The sequence below is a fragment of the Peromyscus leucopus genome, chromosome 4 (genome assembly GCF_004664715.2).
Source record: "Peromyscus leucopus breed LL Stock chromosome 4, UCI_PerLeu_2.1, whole genome shotgun sequence".
NCBI classification, from domain to species: Eukaryota; Metazoa; Chordata; class Mammalia; order Rodentia; family Cricetidae; genus Peromyscus; species Peromyscus leucopus.
The window spans coordinates 48,259,679-48,276,646 of NC_051066.1; the positions used below are offsets into that span (position 1 = coordinate 48,259,679).

Consider the following 16,968-nt stretch of genomic DNA (forward strand, 5'->3'; position numbering starts at 1 on the left):
GGACTGAGCCCAGGGCCTTTAGGCAAGTGCTCTGCCACTGAGCTAAATCCCCAACCCCAACACCTGGGTTTTTAAATGAGTGATGTGATCTGAACTCAGATTTTTATGCAGCAAGTTCTTTCTCACCAAGATATTCTCCAAGCCCCATACCTCTGTTTTTGAGACAAGGTCTTGAACTTGTAATGTAGCCCAGGACAACCTTGGATTCTTGATACCCTTGCCTCCTCCTCCCATGTGGTGGGATTACAGGCATGTACTACCACACTGGGTTTGTAAAGCCGTGCTGGAGATTGAACCAGGACCTTGTATATTATAGAAAAGCACTCAACCAATTGAGTTACATCTCCAGCTCACTGTATTGCTTCTTTGTATAATTAAAACCAAGGGGATGGAAGGACGTCACAAATTATTGGATATCATCATTTTTAGGAACATTTTCAAGCTGATCCTTGTAGTTAAAGAGCTTAAAGGTTGAATGGTGGTATGACCCCTGTTATGCTGCAAATAAAACATGATCAGTTTGTAGTTGTTTAAAAGTAATTGGAAATTTTTGGCATAAATTTTTTTATTTGTGTGAAATTTTTTTGTTTTTTTGTTTTTCGAGACAGGGTTTCTCTGTGTAGCTTTGCGCCTTTCCTGGAACTCACTTGATAGCCCAGGCTGGCCTTGAACTCACAGAGATCCGCCTGGCTCTGCCTCCCGAGTGCTGGGATTAAAGGCGTGCTCCGCCGCCGCCGCCGCCGCCGGCCCCCCCCCCCCATGAAATTTTTAAATAAAAATGTAGGTTGAGTTTTCTTATTCTCAATTAAAACAATATTCAGAATGCAATTTAGGATTTTGCTGTTTTTGTTTTAATTAGTTTAGACAGATGTGGGAAAACTGACACTGGATAAACTTGTTTAGTGGAGAATGTCTTAATTTTTTAAAATCAGGATCTACCTCTGTCCTAGGTGGCCTGGAACTGACTATATAGCCCAGGCAGGCCTCAAACTTAGGATCTTCCCACCTCTGCTTTTTGTACTGGGATTATAGGCTTTCATTACCATACCAGTTTTGGTTTTTTGTTTTTGTTTTTTGTTGTTGTTTTTAAGTGTTTCAGAAGAACTTGAGAGATCACTCAGTGGTTAAGAGCACTGGCTTCTTTTCTAGATGACCCGGGTTTAATTCCCAACACCCATATGGCAGCATGCACAGACACACATGTAGACAAAACACCCATGTATATTAAACTTTTAAAAAAGGTTTTAAGAACTGGGGCTATAGCTCAATATAAAGCTTTTGCCTAGGATGTATAATGCACTAATCCTCTCCACACATAATATTACATTTGAGATGGTTTTTAATTAAAACAACTTTATTGAGGTATAATTTCCATAAATTCATAGGCATAAAGTATACAGCTCAAAGATGGCTAGCAAGTCTGCAGCCATCAACATAGTCCTGTGTTAGAACATTGCCAGCCTCTGTAAAGATTTCTCAAGTCTCTTATCTCCTCCCTACCTAGTCTCCACTGAAGTCTTAGATATGTTTGGGGTTAATGTTTTTGTATAGTATAACAGTGCTCTCCCAACTGAAGGCAAAGGTAAATATTTGTCTTTTTTTGTTGTTTTGTTTTCCTTTTCTTTTTGAAATTAGAATCTCCCTGTAAAGCCCTGGCTGGCCTAGACATTATGTACAACATAGCCTCAGACTTGAAATATATCTCCTGCTCTGCTTCCCAAGTGCTGGGATGGCTGATGTATGCTACACACTCTGGTTAAGTTCATCTTTTTACAGGTGGCTATTTAGTTGTTTTAGTACTGTGTGTTGAGAAGTAGTTTTCCCTGTTGAATTGCTGTGGTGCCTTTGCTGAAAATTGGTTGACCATAAAGTATGATAGCTTATTAAATACTGTAATGATCTGTGTCCTAATGCTAGTACCATATCATCTCGATTAGATTAGATTGTTATAGCTTTATATCTCTTTTTGATGGTAATATAAAGTTTACTCTGTACAGTATAAAGTTGAATTTGTGAACATGTTTTTCGCCTGGGTGCTGCAGAATAAACAAGTTTATTGATGTGTTTGCAGGGTAGGGTTAAAAATGAGCACTGGCTGTGGCCTGGTTAGCAGGGATAGGACGAGGAAGCCAGAGATGGAAAGACTGAGTCTGAGTTGAGTACCCACTCAACACAGGTGGGAGCTTTTCCCTAGCACGGTCACTTTACTGTGCAGCATACCTCACAGAAACTTTTCTCCTCACCTAGGCATCATTATAAACTCAAAAGGTCATAATTCTACAACAAAAATAGAATCTTCAAGTTTGTTGTATGTGTGAAATAGTCTGCATACTTCTTCTCTGCCCACTCCCACCAGCTTCTCCCTTCCCCAGCTGACTTCCCTGCCAGCATGAAGGAATGCTGCAGTGGTCCCGGGGCCCACGTCAGAGTTCTTTAGCCTGTTTGGTCAGATGAGTGGCTTTCCTGGTTGTGGCATGTAGTTGCCAGTGTTGATGAATCTTTCACACCTTGGTGCTTTGGCTGGCAGTTGTCCATATTCTTACTCTTGTTGGAGCTAGAGTTCTTCTGGAGAGGGGCAGGTCTCCTGCAGCCCCAGGTCAGCCATCTTTACTCCTTGTATGGCCTGTTGATCAACCTGGAGTTGTGCATTGGTCTCCGTGGAGCTTTTGTACTCTCCCTTTGTTTGCCGTGAGGTGTCAGGTGCTAGCGGCACCAGCACCTTGATCTTTTACATTGAGCTTAGAAATAAGAAGGAAAAGCCCTCCAACTTTGTTCTTTCTCAGAATTGTTTTGTTTATCTATGGTCCTGTATGGATCCATAAAAGCCATAGTCAGTTGATCAAATTCTGGAAAACATAAATAAAGGTTCTTGAGTTTTAATAAAGTTTGCATTGAATAATCAATTTGAAGAGAGTGGCCATATTAATATTGAGTCTTCCACTGTTAACATGAAATGTCTTCATTTATTTAGAATTTTCAACATTTCTTTTGTGCAGGTTGTGGGTGTAGTATAAATAATAGAGTATGTATCATTCTCAAAGCCCTGGGTTCAGTCACCAGTGCCCCACACCAGGTATTTCTCAACAGTATGGTAGTTCCCAGTGTGTAGTCTTGTACTGCTTTTGTTAGATATATTACAGATAGTTTATTCTTTTTAGTGTATTGCAAATAGATAATGTTTTGGTGTCATTTTTGTTGACTAGTGTATATAAATAATAATTAGGTTATTTGTTTTTGAGACAGATTCTCACATAATCCAGGCCAAACTCGGGATGTAGCTAGTGATGACTTTGAATTCATGACCATCCTTTCTCCACCTCCCAAGTGTTGGGCTACTGGAGGCTTATAGTTGGAGCTGTGCATTGGTCTTATAGCCTACATCCTTTCTGCACTTAACTTACTCATTAGTAGTAAGTTTTAGATTAGTATTTCTTATATACAAGATTATGTCAACCACATATAAAGTAATTCTCTATAGCTGTATTATTTGCTTATTTTGCCTTACTACAGAGCTAAGAATTTTCCAAGGAAATGCTGACTAGAGCCAGGTAGTGGTGGCGCACACCTTTAATCCCAGGACTCAGAGGCAGGTGGATCTCTGAGTTCAAGACCCTCATAGTCAACAGATCAAGTTCCAGAACAGCGAGGGTGGTTACAAAAAAAAAATGGCTGACTAGAAATGGGGGTAGATAGTACTTATGCCTTGCTCTCAATCTAACCAGGAAAACACTTTGTCTTTCACCATTATGAATAAGTAATATAGATGCCCATGATTGAATTTGGACTTTCTCTTTTGTGGGTGACTATGGTGGTCCATTTTCTGTGTCTGTTACATAACTTTAGGCATTGGGCTTATAAAGAGATTGCTTAGCTCCCAGTTCTAGGGTTCAAGAACATGCTTGCTTCTTGTCTCTCGTCATACTTCATTCACAGTTGATCTAAAAATTATAGTAGCAGAAGTATGTACAAATGGGGTGAGTACCACTTGTGTAAGGTTTCTATAGTCAGCAAAATCAGCCTTCAAAAGGAAAGCAAAATAAAGACCAAGGAAGTCTGTTGCTAGCAGACATGGTTTATAAGAAACACTAGAGAAATTCTTTAGACCAAAAGAACATAGCACTACAGATTCATATGAAGAGATTAAGAGCACTAACCAGGCTCTGTGATGCATGCCTATGATCCCAGCACTCAGGAGGTTGAGGCAGAAGGCTTGTTAAGTTTGAGGACAGTTTGGGCCATGTAGAGACCCTGCCTCAACAAGCAGAGCAAACAAGAAAAGGAAAAAGAAAACAGGACAGTTACAAAGGTAAAACAGTAATAACACAGAGGCAAAGAGAAAGAAGACAGCAGTTCATTCCAGAATTCACATTAATCTGAAATATGGTACAGGTACAAAGTCAGTATAATCTCCTGAAAATAACGTTCTCAAAAGGGGGACTGAAGAAGTACTAGACTATTGGAGGAAGGAGAAAACTCCAGAAGAGTAGGAGGACCTCCAACAGTGGAACACCATGGTTTCTTCATTCTAGTCATCAGACTGGTGTGTTGATGGGATTTCAGTTACTGCTTTAAAGCAATAGTTAGATAGCATTTACTTTTTAGTCTTTCACTGAGGGGGCACTGGGTTGTTTCTAGTGTTTGGCTCATGGAAATAATAGGAACATTTGAGTCCCAAGTTTTTTTGTTGTCATTTGAAACAGTCTCATTGTGTAGTTCTGAATGGCTAGAACTCACTATGTACACCAGGCTGACTTTGAACTCACAGAGGTCCGCTTGCCTCTGGCCCCACATAGTGTGCCACTATGCCTGGCAAGCGTACATGTCTTTATATGGGCTACGTTTCACATCTCTAAGGATGGAACTTGTAAAAACCCAGTAACTGTGTCACACCTCTAAGACTCACTGGCTTGTATTCCAGAGTGACTGCAGAGTTTTAGAGTATGTACCATCAGTAGTGTATGAGGGTTTCAGTTTCTGCACATCAGATTTGATATTGTCTTATTCTGGTCATTCTTGTGGAAGAAATGGATTTTATTGTTGTGATTTGCATTCCTCTGTTGCTAATGATGTGTCCTTGTGTGCTCATTGTCTATTTATGTATCTTCTTGAGAAATGACTATTTGTATCCTGTTGTCTTTTACTTAATAGTGAAAAACTTAGTCTGAACACTTGGTCCTTATCCTATATGTTTTGAAGATCTTGTCTGTTTTCTTAATAATATTGTTTGAAACACAAAGTGTTAAGTTGTGCTAAAATGTAGCTTACCTGTTTATTTTCACTTTTGTTATTGTGTCTTAAGAAATCATTGCCTAAGCAAAAGTCGTGAAGGTGTATGCACATTATTGTTTCTAAGAGTTTTATTTTTCTGTCCTCCCCCCCCCCCCCAAGACGGTTTCTCTGTGTAGCCCTAGCTGTCCTGGAACTTGCTCTGTAGACCAGGCTGGCCCTGAACTCAAGAAATCTGCCTGTCTCTACCTCCTGAATTCTGGGATTAAACTGGGTGCCACCACTGCCCACTTCCAAGAGTTTTATATTTTACCTGTTCCGTGTAGATATTTGGTATGAGGAAATGAGACTCCAGCTTCACTCCTTTGCTTGTGGAGATCCCACTTTCCAACCCCCATTTGATGAAAAGACTTCCTGTATTGAGTTGTCTTGGTAACTTGGTCAGAAAATGACCATAATATATAGGTTTACTTTGGATTCTCCACTTTATCAGGATGTCTACCTGTTCCTATGCTTGTGCTATACTATAAATTAGTGTAGCTTTGAAGTAATATTGACATGGGGAAGTCTTATGTGGGGCTGGGGAGATGACTCAGCAGTAAAGAGTGTTGACTACTCTTCTGGAAGACCCAGGTTCGATTCCCAGCACCCACAAGGTGGCTCACAACTCTGGTTCCAGGGGATCTCATGCCTTCTTCTGGCCTCTTTGGGTACATGCACATGGTACACAAACATGTATGGAGGCAAACACTCATACACATAATTTTTTTATCATTTGTAGTTGTCTGTGTGAGCATGGACACGTGTTCAGGTCAGAGGATAACTTTGTGGGGTTGGTTGTCTCCACCTTTAAATGGATTCTGGAAATTGAACTCAGATTGCCAGGCATGTGCAGAAAGTACCTTGACCATCGAGTGTTGGTCCATCTTGGTGTTCATTCTTTTAACTTGTCAACTCATAAGGAAATGGAAACACGAAGTGGGACAACTTCCACACAACTCTGTTAAGTAGTAGTCTAGCCATCTTGCTCCAGTGTTGACTGGACTGCCAATCTAATGGAGTTGTACCATAGGAGAACATAAAAGAAGATGTGTAATGTTCAGAAGTGATGAAGGAAGGACTAAAGTCATGTCCTTACTATAGTCACTAAGAGTTGATATGGGAGGACCATACACGCTGTTGGATTAAAGAAGTTGCTACATTTGGGGAATATGGGAGGAACTGGAGGGGAGAATAAAAGTGGAGCTTGATCATATGCTGTGTGAAATTCTCAAGCAATAAATAAAGTCTTGAAAGAAAGTGATAGTTGACCTTGGAATTCTTAGCTACCAAAAAGTGAATAAATGCATTTGAAATTGTTGTCCACACCTGAATATTTCATATATGGCTACTTTGACTGCAGTTAAAATGAAGATGCATGTGGTCACATTCCAGTCAAACAACTGATGTGCAGAATGAGCAGCTGTCATTTCATAAATAGTATAAATGTCTTTGTAAAAGCATACCTACCATTTTATTTGGTACAATAGTTATCGGGAATGATCTTTAATGTTTTACTTTTGGGTATATAATTTTCTTTTCAGAATGTTACCTTGTTACCATATTATTGAGATTACAAATGATGGTGGAATTGTGTTGGGTAAAGGCAATGCTATTTTTTTTTTTCTTCCTTTTCTTTTAGCGGAAGATCCATCCAAAAGCTATGTGAAACTAAGAGACTTTGTGCTTGTAAAGCTTTGTCAAGATTTGCCCTGTTTCTCCCGGGAAAGATTAATGCAAGGGTTCAATGAAGATATGGCGATACAAGCACAGCAGAAGTTCAAAATAAATAAGGTATCTCTTGAATTTTTTTTTTTTTTTTTTAGTTTTTTGAGACAGGGTTTCTCTGTGTAGCTTTGCGCCTTTCCTGGAACTCGCTTTGGAGACCAGGCTAGCCTCGAACTCACGGAGATCCGCCTGCCTCTGCCTCCTGAGTGCTGGGATTAAAGCTGTGCACCACCACCGCCTGGCTGTATCTCTTTAATTTTTATTTCATAGGAGAGAAACACCTACATTTTTTAAGTACTTAACTAAACTAGTGTAAGGACCTTAAAATGTGTGGGAAGCAAGAGTGGTTAGAGTGTAGGTTCTGAAGTAACACTGCCCTGGAACTTGGCTCTGTCATCAAGAACAGTTTAGTTGATGGTTTTGTACCTCACTTTCCTTATTGACAGATGACGAGAGAATACACGCTACCCTGTACTAAGTACTCACTTTCCTGTTGACAGAATGAGAGAATACATTTTATGTTGTGCTAAATATAATCAGCACATCAAAGATGAGTAGAAAGATCAACTGTGCTGGCGGAATGGCTTGGTGGGTGAGGAGTCTGCTGCCCAGCCTAGTGCCCTGAATTCAGTCCCCAGGACCCACATGCTATAAGGAGATCCAACTCCAGAAAGTTGTCCTCTGGCCTCTGACATGCTCCTTGGTACAAGTGTTGTGCCACCACCATCACCCCCATATGAAAATGCAGTAAATCTTTTTAAAATTAAGCATTCGGGGGAAGATTGATTTTATGTGTATGGATGTTTTGCCTACATGTATGTCTGTGCTATGTGTGTGCCTGGTACCAAGGAGATTGGAAAGTATCTGATCCCCAGGAACTGACAGTTGTGAGCCAGCATGTAGGATCCCAGGTCTTCTAGAAGAACAGCTAGTGCTCTTAGCTTCTGAGATATCTCTCCAGCCCTAAAACCAAGCTGGGAAGTGGTTCTATCCCTAGATACGTACTGGTAGAAGGGTGCTAAGAAAATGTGTAATTTTCATTTTCTATACTTTCAAGTTTGTTTGTTTTTTTACACATTTGGGTCTGGGGGCCACATGCGTTCCTTCGTCCAAGTGTGAAGGTCAGAGGACAACTCCCTAGAGTTGGTTTTCTCCTTCTATCACGTGGGCTCCAGGGATTAAACTCAGGTAATCAGGTTTAACTGCCCATATCTTTACCCACTGAGCCATCTTGCCAGCCCTCATTTTTTATGCTCTGTATATTGGCTTAAAATTTAAAGTAGTAAAACAGGCATAGGAGAAACGTGGGATGTCAAGGAAGTTATATATGTTAGTACATATTCATGAGTGAGAGGGCACTTCATGGGAAAAGCAGTGCTTTTTTTCCCACATTCAAATGCATTTTAGTGTGAAAATTCATGTTGTAACTAATAAAGCTAATGAAATGTCCTTTGGGTGTGTGTTTCAAGACAGGGTTTCTCTGTGTAGCCCTGGCTGTTCTGGAGCTCACTCTATAGACCAGGCTGGCTTTTTTGTTAAACCTCACTTCCTCTGTTTTCCTGGCCAGATAGTACTCAATAGAACTCACAAGAGATTCACATGACTCTGCCTTCCAAGTGCTGGGATTAAAGGCGTGCGCCACCACTGCCCAGTGATGTTTCCTTCTTGATGCATTCAGCTCTTACACTTCTTTTTCTAACTGTCTTGACAGACTAGCCTTTAGTGAAAATTCTGAGGAATGGGTAGGGGTTGGACCATGAAATGCATGGGTATCAGTGTTCCTGGTAAGAACAACCCGTTTGATGTGTTGGCCACTCTGGCTTTGAGAGTATCACGTTCCTGCATTTCCTTCCGTGCACCATTTTAACCCTAATTGCAACACTTCCACTAGTCTCTACTCTTTCAAATGCTTCTTAAATGTAACTCTTCTTCAGGCTTCTTTATACTCATTTTTTTCTTATTCTACTTGGGAGAGTTCATCCAAACTGTCAAATCTAGATTTTTCTCCTTGAGCTCTCAGAATTAGAGCCAAAGACCTGCTGATTACTTTCAACAATACAATGTGAACTGAAACTCCCTGTCTTCTGCTCTTTAATGACTTCCTATTTAAAATAGAGAATATATATTTAGAAATAATTTATATCTATTTACTATATCAAACCTATATTTATTGAGTAATTAATAGCTCAGCTTCTAAAGTGTATATGAACACATTTTTTAAACAAATGATGGTTTTTAACAAAAAAAGGAAAGCGCTAAGTAGGGCATGCTGAGCTCATTGTGTCTGGATCTGCACCTTGCTAATTTCAGCTTCCTTCCAACTTTGTGCATGCTCTTGGCTTTGCTGAATTTCTTACAATTTTTCATGAATGCCAAATCTTACTTCTGTGTCCCTGTATAAATATTATTCCTTTTATAGGGAACACTTCCTCTGTTTTCCTGGCCAGATAGTACTCAATTTTTTAGACTCAACTCACAACTCTTCTAGGAAGTTGAAATAGTTCTCCCACAGACTTCCCACAACCTTTCCTTCCCCTTTCCCTTCCCCTCCCCTCTCTCATTTTCCTCTGCCATCTGGGGATTGAACCCAAATGCTAGGTAGGTGCATTACCACTTAGCTTTACCCTCAACCCTTCCTTCATTCTGTCTTTTTAAGTGTCCCTGGGCACAACTAGATATGTTACATATGTGTTGCACTGTTGAAATCATCAACCTTTAGACCTGAGTTAGATGTTCACCTGCCTCTTTGTTCTCTGCTCTATAAAAATCCAGTCATTTCATAGTTTCCCCCAAGTGCTCCTTATACATCTCTAGAGTCATTGTCTCCTCAGTAGTCTTATGCTATTTTAGCTCATGTCTTTATTGTGTTTATTTTTCTGTGTGTATGTATATACCTGCTCACATGTATATCACATGTGTGTAGGAGCCTGCAGAGTTCAGAAGAGGCCATAAGATTCCCTGGAACTAGAGTTATAGGTGAATTTTAGTCTCCATGTAGGTTCTGGGAATTGATCCCTGGTCTCATAGCTTAGCTTCTCCCCCACCCCCTTCTTCTCCCTACCCTCTGTCTCTGGATCCACCCCTCTATCTCCTCTTCTAGGACCTCATGCATGCTGGGTAGTGTTCCACCAATAAGTCACAGCCCTTAGTGGTTTAACTGATCTCTCTACCCTTATTTTTGCACCATTTGTGTTCAGGTTAATTATTTACTTAAAATAGAAATTTGTGCACATCACTTTTGTTGCTTTTGAAAAACTTGGTAGTGACTAGGTTGGAGTCTGCTTTTTGACCCTGTATGTCAGTCCCTTTCCCTGGTGTCTTCTTCCTGTTGCTTTTTTTCCCCCTCCAGCAGTAACAAGCTGCTCTGTTCTAAGTGTATATATATGCATGTGCGTAAATTTACAGGCAGTGCCCTCCCATTTCTAGGATAATGCTTTCCTCGCTTTCAGATTCAGCTCAGAGGCTGGGGATATTAGCTCATTGGAGAGCACTTGTCTAGGGTATGTGAGGCCTTGGGTTAGATCCCCAGCTACACACACACACACACACACACACACACGCACGCACGCACGCACGCACGCACGCACGCACGCACGCACGCACAGCGGAAGAGGGAGAGAGACTATGAGTCAGAGTACTCGGATTTTATTTTTCATTCTCACAAGAATTGTCTTCAACCATTTCCCACATTCCCAGGCTGTGCTACCATCATGTCCTAGAATACCTTATTCATTTGTTACCTACAAAGCTACTAGTTTCTTGAGTGCAGAGACTATCTTATTTTTCCTCTACCAATCATCGTAATTCTTTGGACACTACAGTTATTAACTGTATTCCGTGTTCTTTTAGAAAAACTTGCTTTTTAATAGGAAAATGTCCATATTTTTCTTGTTTCATTTGTTTAGCAACATGCTAGACGGGTTTATGAGATTCTTCGACTGCTGGGAACTGACCTGAGTGATGCTGAACAGTACAGAAGCTACAGACTGGACATTAAAAGAAGACTAATTAGCCCTTATAAGGTAGGACTTTCAAGACTTGGAAGCATGAGAGAGAGAGAGAGAGAGAGAGAGAGAGAGAGAGAGAGAGAGAGAGAGAGAGAGACAGAGAGAAATATTGAGATTGAGATTGAATATGTGTATGTGAGTTGCTGCATGTATGTGTGTGCACTGCATGATTGATTACCTGGGGCCAGCAAAGACAGGATTAGGGCATCCCCAGAACTGGAGTTAGGGACAGGTGTGAGCTGCCATGCAGCTGTGGAGAACTGAATCTGGGTCCTTTGGAAGAGCAACAAGTGCCCTTAACCATCTCTCCAGCCCTATTTTTATTTATTTTTATTATGTATATGTATGTGTTGGAGGGGTGCCCACAGAGACTGGAAAAGGGTGTTGGATCCCTGGAACTGCAGTTAACAGGAGATGGTAAGCTGCCCACTCGGGTGCTGGGAACTGAACTTCGGTCCTCTATAGTATCCAGTGCTCTTAACAACTGAGCCATCCCTCTATCCCATTAACCGTTAGATTCTTGTCACTGTTAAAGAAAGAAGAGCTAGACAGTGACAAATATGGGAAAGTCCAAATCATTTTGTTAGATTGAAGAAGAAAGTATTGTTCCATTAGTTACAGAATTGTCATTTTTATTTTTCCAACATGAGCTATAAATGTTTTTTTTAACCACTTAAAAGCTGACAGAGAGTTGGTGGTGGTGGTGGTGGTAGTGGTGGTGTGTGTACATCTTTTAACAACCTGAATGCCCAGACTCATCCTTCATAGATTGTCTTACCTGTCCTTTCACATTTCTTGTTCAGTTTGCCAGATATTTTTGCATGCTTTTCTTAACAATCTCTTTAGAAGTTCTTTTTATACATTCTTTAAACCTTGATATGTGTGGGATAGGCTCCATCAGTAAATCCTTATAAGCAGGAGAACCTGAGATTAATTCCAGAACCCATGAAAAATGCTAGGGTGGTACTCACTGCTTAATAATAGGAAATCTTGGGGACCTGGAGACAAAAGGATCCCTGGGGTTTGCTGGCCAGCCATCCTAGCTTAATCAGTGAGCTCTAGGACAGTATTTCTAAGAAGTATCCTATGTTATCCTTGGGCATCCTCACATACAAATACTCACATAAACACACACCTTAAAAAAAAACAAAACAAAGCCGGGCGGTGGTGGCGGGCGGTGGTGGCGCACGCCTTTAATCCCAGCACTCGGGAGGCAGAGGCAGGCGGATCTCTGTGAGTTCGAGGCCAGCCTGGGCTACCCAGTGAGTTCCAGGAAAGGTGCAAAGCTACACAGAGAAACCCTGTCTCAAAACACCACAAAAAAATAAAAATAATAAAAAACAAAACAAAGGGGCTGAAGAGATAGCCCAGCAGTTAAGAGCACTGGCTGCTCTTCCAGAGGTCCTGAGTTCAATTCCCAGTGACCACATTGGGGCTCACAACCATCTGTAATGAGATCTGGTGCCCTCTTCTGGCCTGCAGGCATACATGCAGGCAGAACACTGTACACATAATAAATAAATACATCTTTAAAAAACAAAAAAAACAAAAAACAATCTTTAAGCTGGGCGGTGGTGGCGCACGCTTTTAATCCTGGCACTCGAGAGTTAGAGGCAGGCGGATCTCTGAGTTTGATGCCAGCCTGGTCTACAAAGTGAGTTCCAGGAAAAGAGCAAAGCTACACAGAAAAACTGTCTCGAAAAACAAAACAAGATTTGTAAGCTGGGTGTGGTGGCACATACCTGTGATTTCGGCACTTAGTGGAAGCAGGGTTTGGGCCAAGAGAGTCTTTGGAGGTGTAGCTAAGTTGATAGAGTGCATGCATCTCTAGCATGCATCCCGAGGTTTGACACCAGAACCGCATAAATTGTGAGCAGTGGCGCACACTTGTAATCTAAGCACTCAGACACAGGAGGATCAGAAGCTCAAGGTATTTTTCAGCTACATAGCAAATTTGAGGTTAGCCTGGGCTGAGATTTTGTCTCCAAACCTTAATTTATGACACATTTACACACATACAAAGTAGAAAATGTAGGGTTTTTGTTGTTTTGTTTTTAAGGCAGCGTTTCTCTGTATAGCCCTGGCTGTCGTGGAACTCAGAGGTCCGCCTGCCACTGCCTCCCGAGGAATATTAAAATGCCGTTTTTAATAATTTTAGTACATTTAAAAATATTAAAATGCAGTTTAACTCAAGCATCAAGGACTTTATTGCATTGTCTTATAATGTATTAGTACAGATTTGTTTTAAAATAATGAGCACATTTGCCTGGTATTCCACAATTACAAATAGTTTCGCTTTAAGAGACATTTATTAGTTGTAGAATGGGCTCATTGTGGTTTGAGTTGTTTTTATTCCTTTTGAAAGACTAAACAGACTCAGAACTCAGAATTGCAGAGGCTGTTAGTGATTGGATCCTGGCTTCTTGGCTCACTGTCCCAGAACTTGACCAAGTTGTTTAGCTCTGGCATTACTCTCCCTCCATCTAAGAACTTCTCTCAGAGTTGCTGGGATTATACATTTATAGATCTAATTTTGGATCTCTGTAGGAAGTCAGTTTGTTTGTTTATTTATTTATTTATTTTTAAGCCCAGGCTGGCCTTGAAGTAATTGTGTAACTGCGCATGACCTTGGCCTTGTGATCCTCCTGTCTCCATACCCTGGGTGCTGGAATTTAGGAGTTTACCCTACCCAGGACTTCATACATGCTACATGAGCACCGCCTCTTTAGTACCTGCTGTAGTGAAACAACTGATGTGATCATCTAGACCACTCTGTCCAAAACCTGCGATGCCCATGAACGGGGAGTGAGGAGGCGTGCTGGCAGTACCCGTCCTTCTTCCCCCACTCTCCGGTGCTGCCTTCCTGGTCTGCCCTGTCCCTCCACTTGTGACGGGGACCTCGGATCTCTGTCTCAGTTGGCTTTGCCCCATCTCAGGCATGAACTACTGCAGTAGTTACTAACTTAGTCCTGGTGGTGCCCAGCCTGAGCTGCACTGCCGAGATTAGCCTGACACAGGTGTCTTTTTTTTTTTTTTTTTTTTTTTTTTTTTGTAGAAAATATTTTCTACTTTTATTTAACTGAGATGTAACAGGACAATACTTAATCTTTTAAATTGTTGAAAGACTCTTAATATTCTTTCAAAAATAAATTTTTGAGTATATGAATCACACTGGCCTAAAACAATATAGATTAGCCTGCATCATTCTAACAAATCCTTAAATTGAGGACATGATCCACCACACCTATTCCTTACTATATGTATGTAACTGAGACTATGAGTCCTCCCATGCGTCCAGATCCTCACCTATCCATTGCCAGAACTGATCAGAAGATGGATATATGTATTGAGCATCATCTGGTCCTTGGGCTGCAGCTGTGGTGGGAACTGGAGCTTCCACAGTGGCTGGCTCTTCGGCCACTGATGGGTCAGTCTGGACTTCGCTAATGTGGGTAGACCAAGGTCAGGAGCTCCAGCTGTGGTGGGAACTGGAGTTGCCACTGAGGCTGGCCCTTCAGCCATTGCTGGATCAGGCTGAACTTCAACTACTATGGGTTGACCAGGGTCAGGAGCTGCAGCGTCCAGGGAGTGACACAGCAGGTGTCTTACTTCAAACTGTTAGCAGTTACTTACTGCACACGCCGCCTCAGCATAGTAAGGTCAGTTTTTATAAAATAAGGAAGGCTTAATAAAGTGTGCCATGAGCTAGTAGACTCAATAGTAAATGCTAGTTAACCTGTTGTATAAGTAGAACAGTTAAACTTAGTATGTCTATAAATATATACTTAGTAAGAAAGCCTAGAAATGAGCACAGTGACAGGAAACTGTCACTTTGGAACTGGAAACTAGTATAATTGTTGCTGAGGCTGCAGCTTAGCAGTAAAACACTTGCCTAGTATGTGCAAGACTCACAAAACTCTTACAGCCAGTGGTTTTACAAATGTGTATATAGAACATGAAAATAAAGTAAAACCATCTAAGACAGATGGACTAACTGGAAGGTGGAGTGAGGGACTGTGCTCCACATGCAGTATAGACATTGTGGCTGGAGGTGGATCTCTGGCTGAGAGCACTGGCTGTTTTCTAGAGGACCCTGCTTGGATTTCCAGCACCCACATGGCTGCTTATAACTATGGAGTCTGTAACTCCAGCTCCAGGGGATCCAACGCCCTCTTCTGATCTCCATGGGTACCACACTCACACATTAAATTAAAGAACAACAAAAAAAACTGGATATGTGTGTGATTTTTAATTTTAAAAAAGGATTATTGGCAGGCATGTGGCACATGCCTGTAATTCTGGCACTTGGGTTGCTGATGCAGGAGAATTGCAAGTTCAAGGCTAACCTTGGCTACAGAGCAAGATTATTCTTTAATGAGGTAGAATTACATTCATTATATTAATAGATTTTTTCAGACCAGTCTATGCTCCTGGAATAAATTCTACTTGATCATGATATATTATTTTATACTTTCATTATTGAATTTTTAGAAATAAATAATCATTTTACAGTAAAATAATAGCTGTACGTCATGTCAGTTATCTTCAATTAATTTATTTTACTTATTTAAGAAATGTTTGAGGGGTTGGTGATTTAGCTCAGTGGTAGAAGGCCCTGGGTTCAGTCCTCAGCTCTGGGGGAAAAAAAAAAAGGTTTGAGTATCTCCACTGAGTAAGCAGGCACTCAAATGCTGAATTATATGCGCAGCCCTGGCAACTTGTTATTGTTTATAGTTTTTGTTTCTGATTAGTTTTTGAGATCAGGTCTTGTAGCCCAGGATAGCGTTAAATTCCTGACTACCTAAGTGCTGAGATTGTAAGTGTGCACCATCACCCCTAGCTCAGGGCTGGTTACTAGCCACATGTATGTATTTACCACCATTTGACACAAGTACTAGGTCTTGTTAACTCTTTAGAAGGTTTGCAGTTCCCGTGTTTCCTTAATGAAGAAGCTGCATAGGACAGAATTGGGCACATTGCCACTATTATTTTTTGATTTATTTATTTTATGCGTGTATGCCTAGGTTTATGCACAAGCCTGCAGAGTTTCAGAAGAGGATGTTGGATCCCCTAGAACTGGAGTTACAGGTGGTTGTGGGCTGCCATGTGGGTGCTGGAAATTGAACCCAGGCCCTCTCTAAGCATACTCAGTGCTTTGAACTGCTGAGCCATGGCTAGCCCTGCTACTTAACACTTACGGCTTAGAATTGTAGCTGTGTAAGCAAATGCTTTCTTTGTCTAAGAACAATAATTGTTGCTTCTTAGAAAAAGCAGAGAGATCTCGCCAAGATGAGGAAATGCTTGAGACCAGAAGAGCTGACCAACCAGATGAACCAGATAGAGATAAGTGTGCAGCACGAGCAGCTGGAGGAGCGCTTCCAGGAGCTGGTGGAGGACTACCGGCGGGTCATTGAGCGGCTCGCTCAAGAGTGACCGCTCCCGCTCCCCAGGACACCTGCAGACTGCTGTGCATTGTGCTGTGAAACCTCTGATGACCCTAAAGTTATCTATTGTTCTCCTTAGTGGAATATGCCTTCTGAGAGATTGTATATTTTAAAATACTGTCTAGAGTTTATGAACATATATTGCATTAATAAAAGATGGCTTGTGAAATACCACTGTTCTCTTCTTTTTTTTTTAAGACAGGGTTTCTCTGTGTAGTTTTGGTGCCTGTCCTGGATCTCACTCTGTAGGACCAGGCTGGCCTCGAACTCACAGAGATCCGTCTGCCTCTGCCTCCTGAGTGCTGGGATTAAAGGTGTGTGCCACCACTTCCTGGCCCACTGCTCTCTTAAAGAGTATGATAGGTGATTGGGGTGGTATATTAAGGTATACTGTGCTTAAGAATTTAAGATAAATCTTTTCAGTTTTACTAAAACCTTACATTTTTAGTTGTGTTCGGTAGTGTACACCTGTAATCCGGCACTCAAGGCAGAAGCAGGACAGCCTAGGTTCCCATGTGAGACCT

The 16,968-nt window shown here is 41.2% G+C and overlaps 1 protein-coding gene across 2 annotated transcripts in view; it reads left to right on the top strand.

The window, feature by feature from the left end:
• Hat1 (histone acetyltransferase 1) overlaps positions 1–16,615 on the top strand; it is a 57,994-nt gene extending 41,379 nt beyond the window's left edge. For both annotated transcript variants that reach the window (XM_037204869.1, XM_028885733.2), the window contains exons 9-11: positions 6,908–7,059; positions 10,899–11,015; positions 16,266–16,615. In XM_037204869.1, the coding sequence (XP_037060764.1) occupies positions 6,908–7,059; positions 10,899–11,015; positions 16,266–16,433 (437 nt within the window). In that variant the 3' untranslated portion in view covers positions 16,434–16,615. The remainder of the gene's footprint in view (positions 1–6,907; positions 7,060–10,898; positions 11,016–16,265) is intronic.
• Positions 16,616–16,968: the final 353 nt, after the last annotated feature.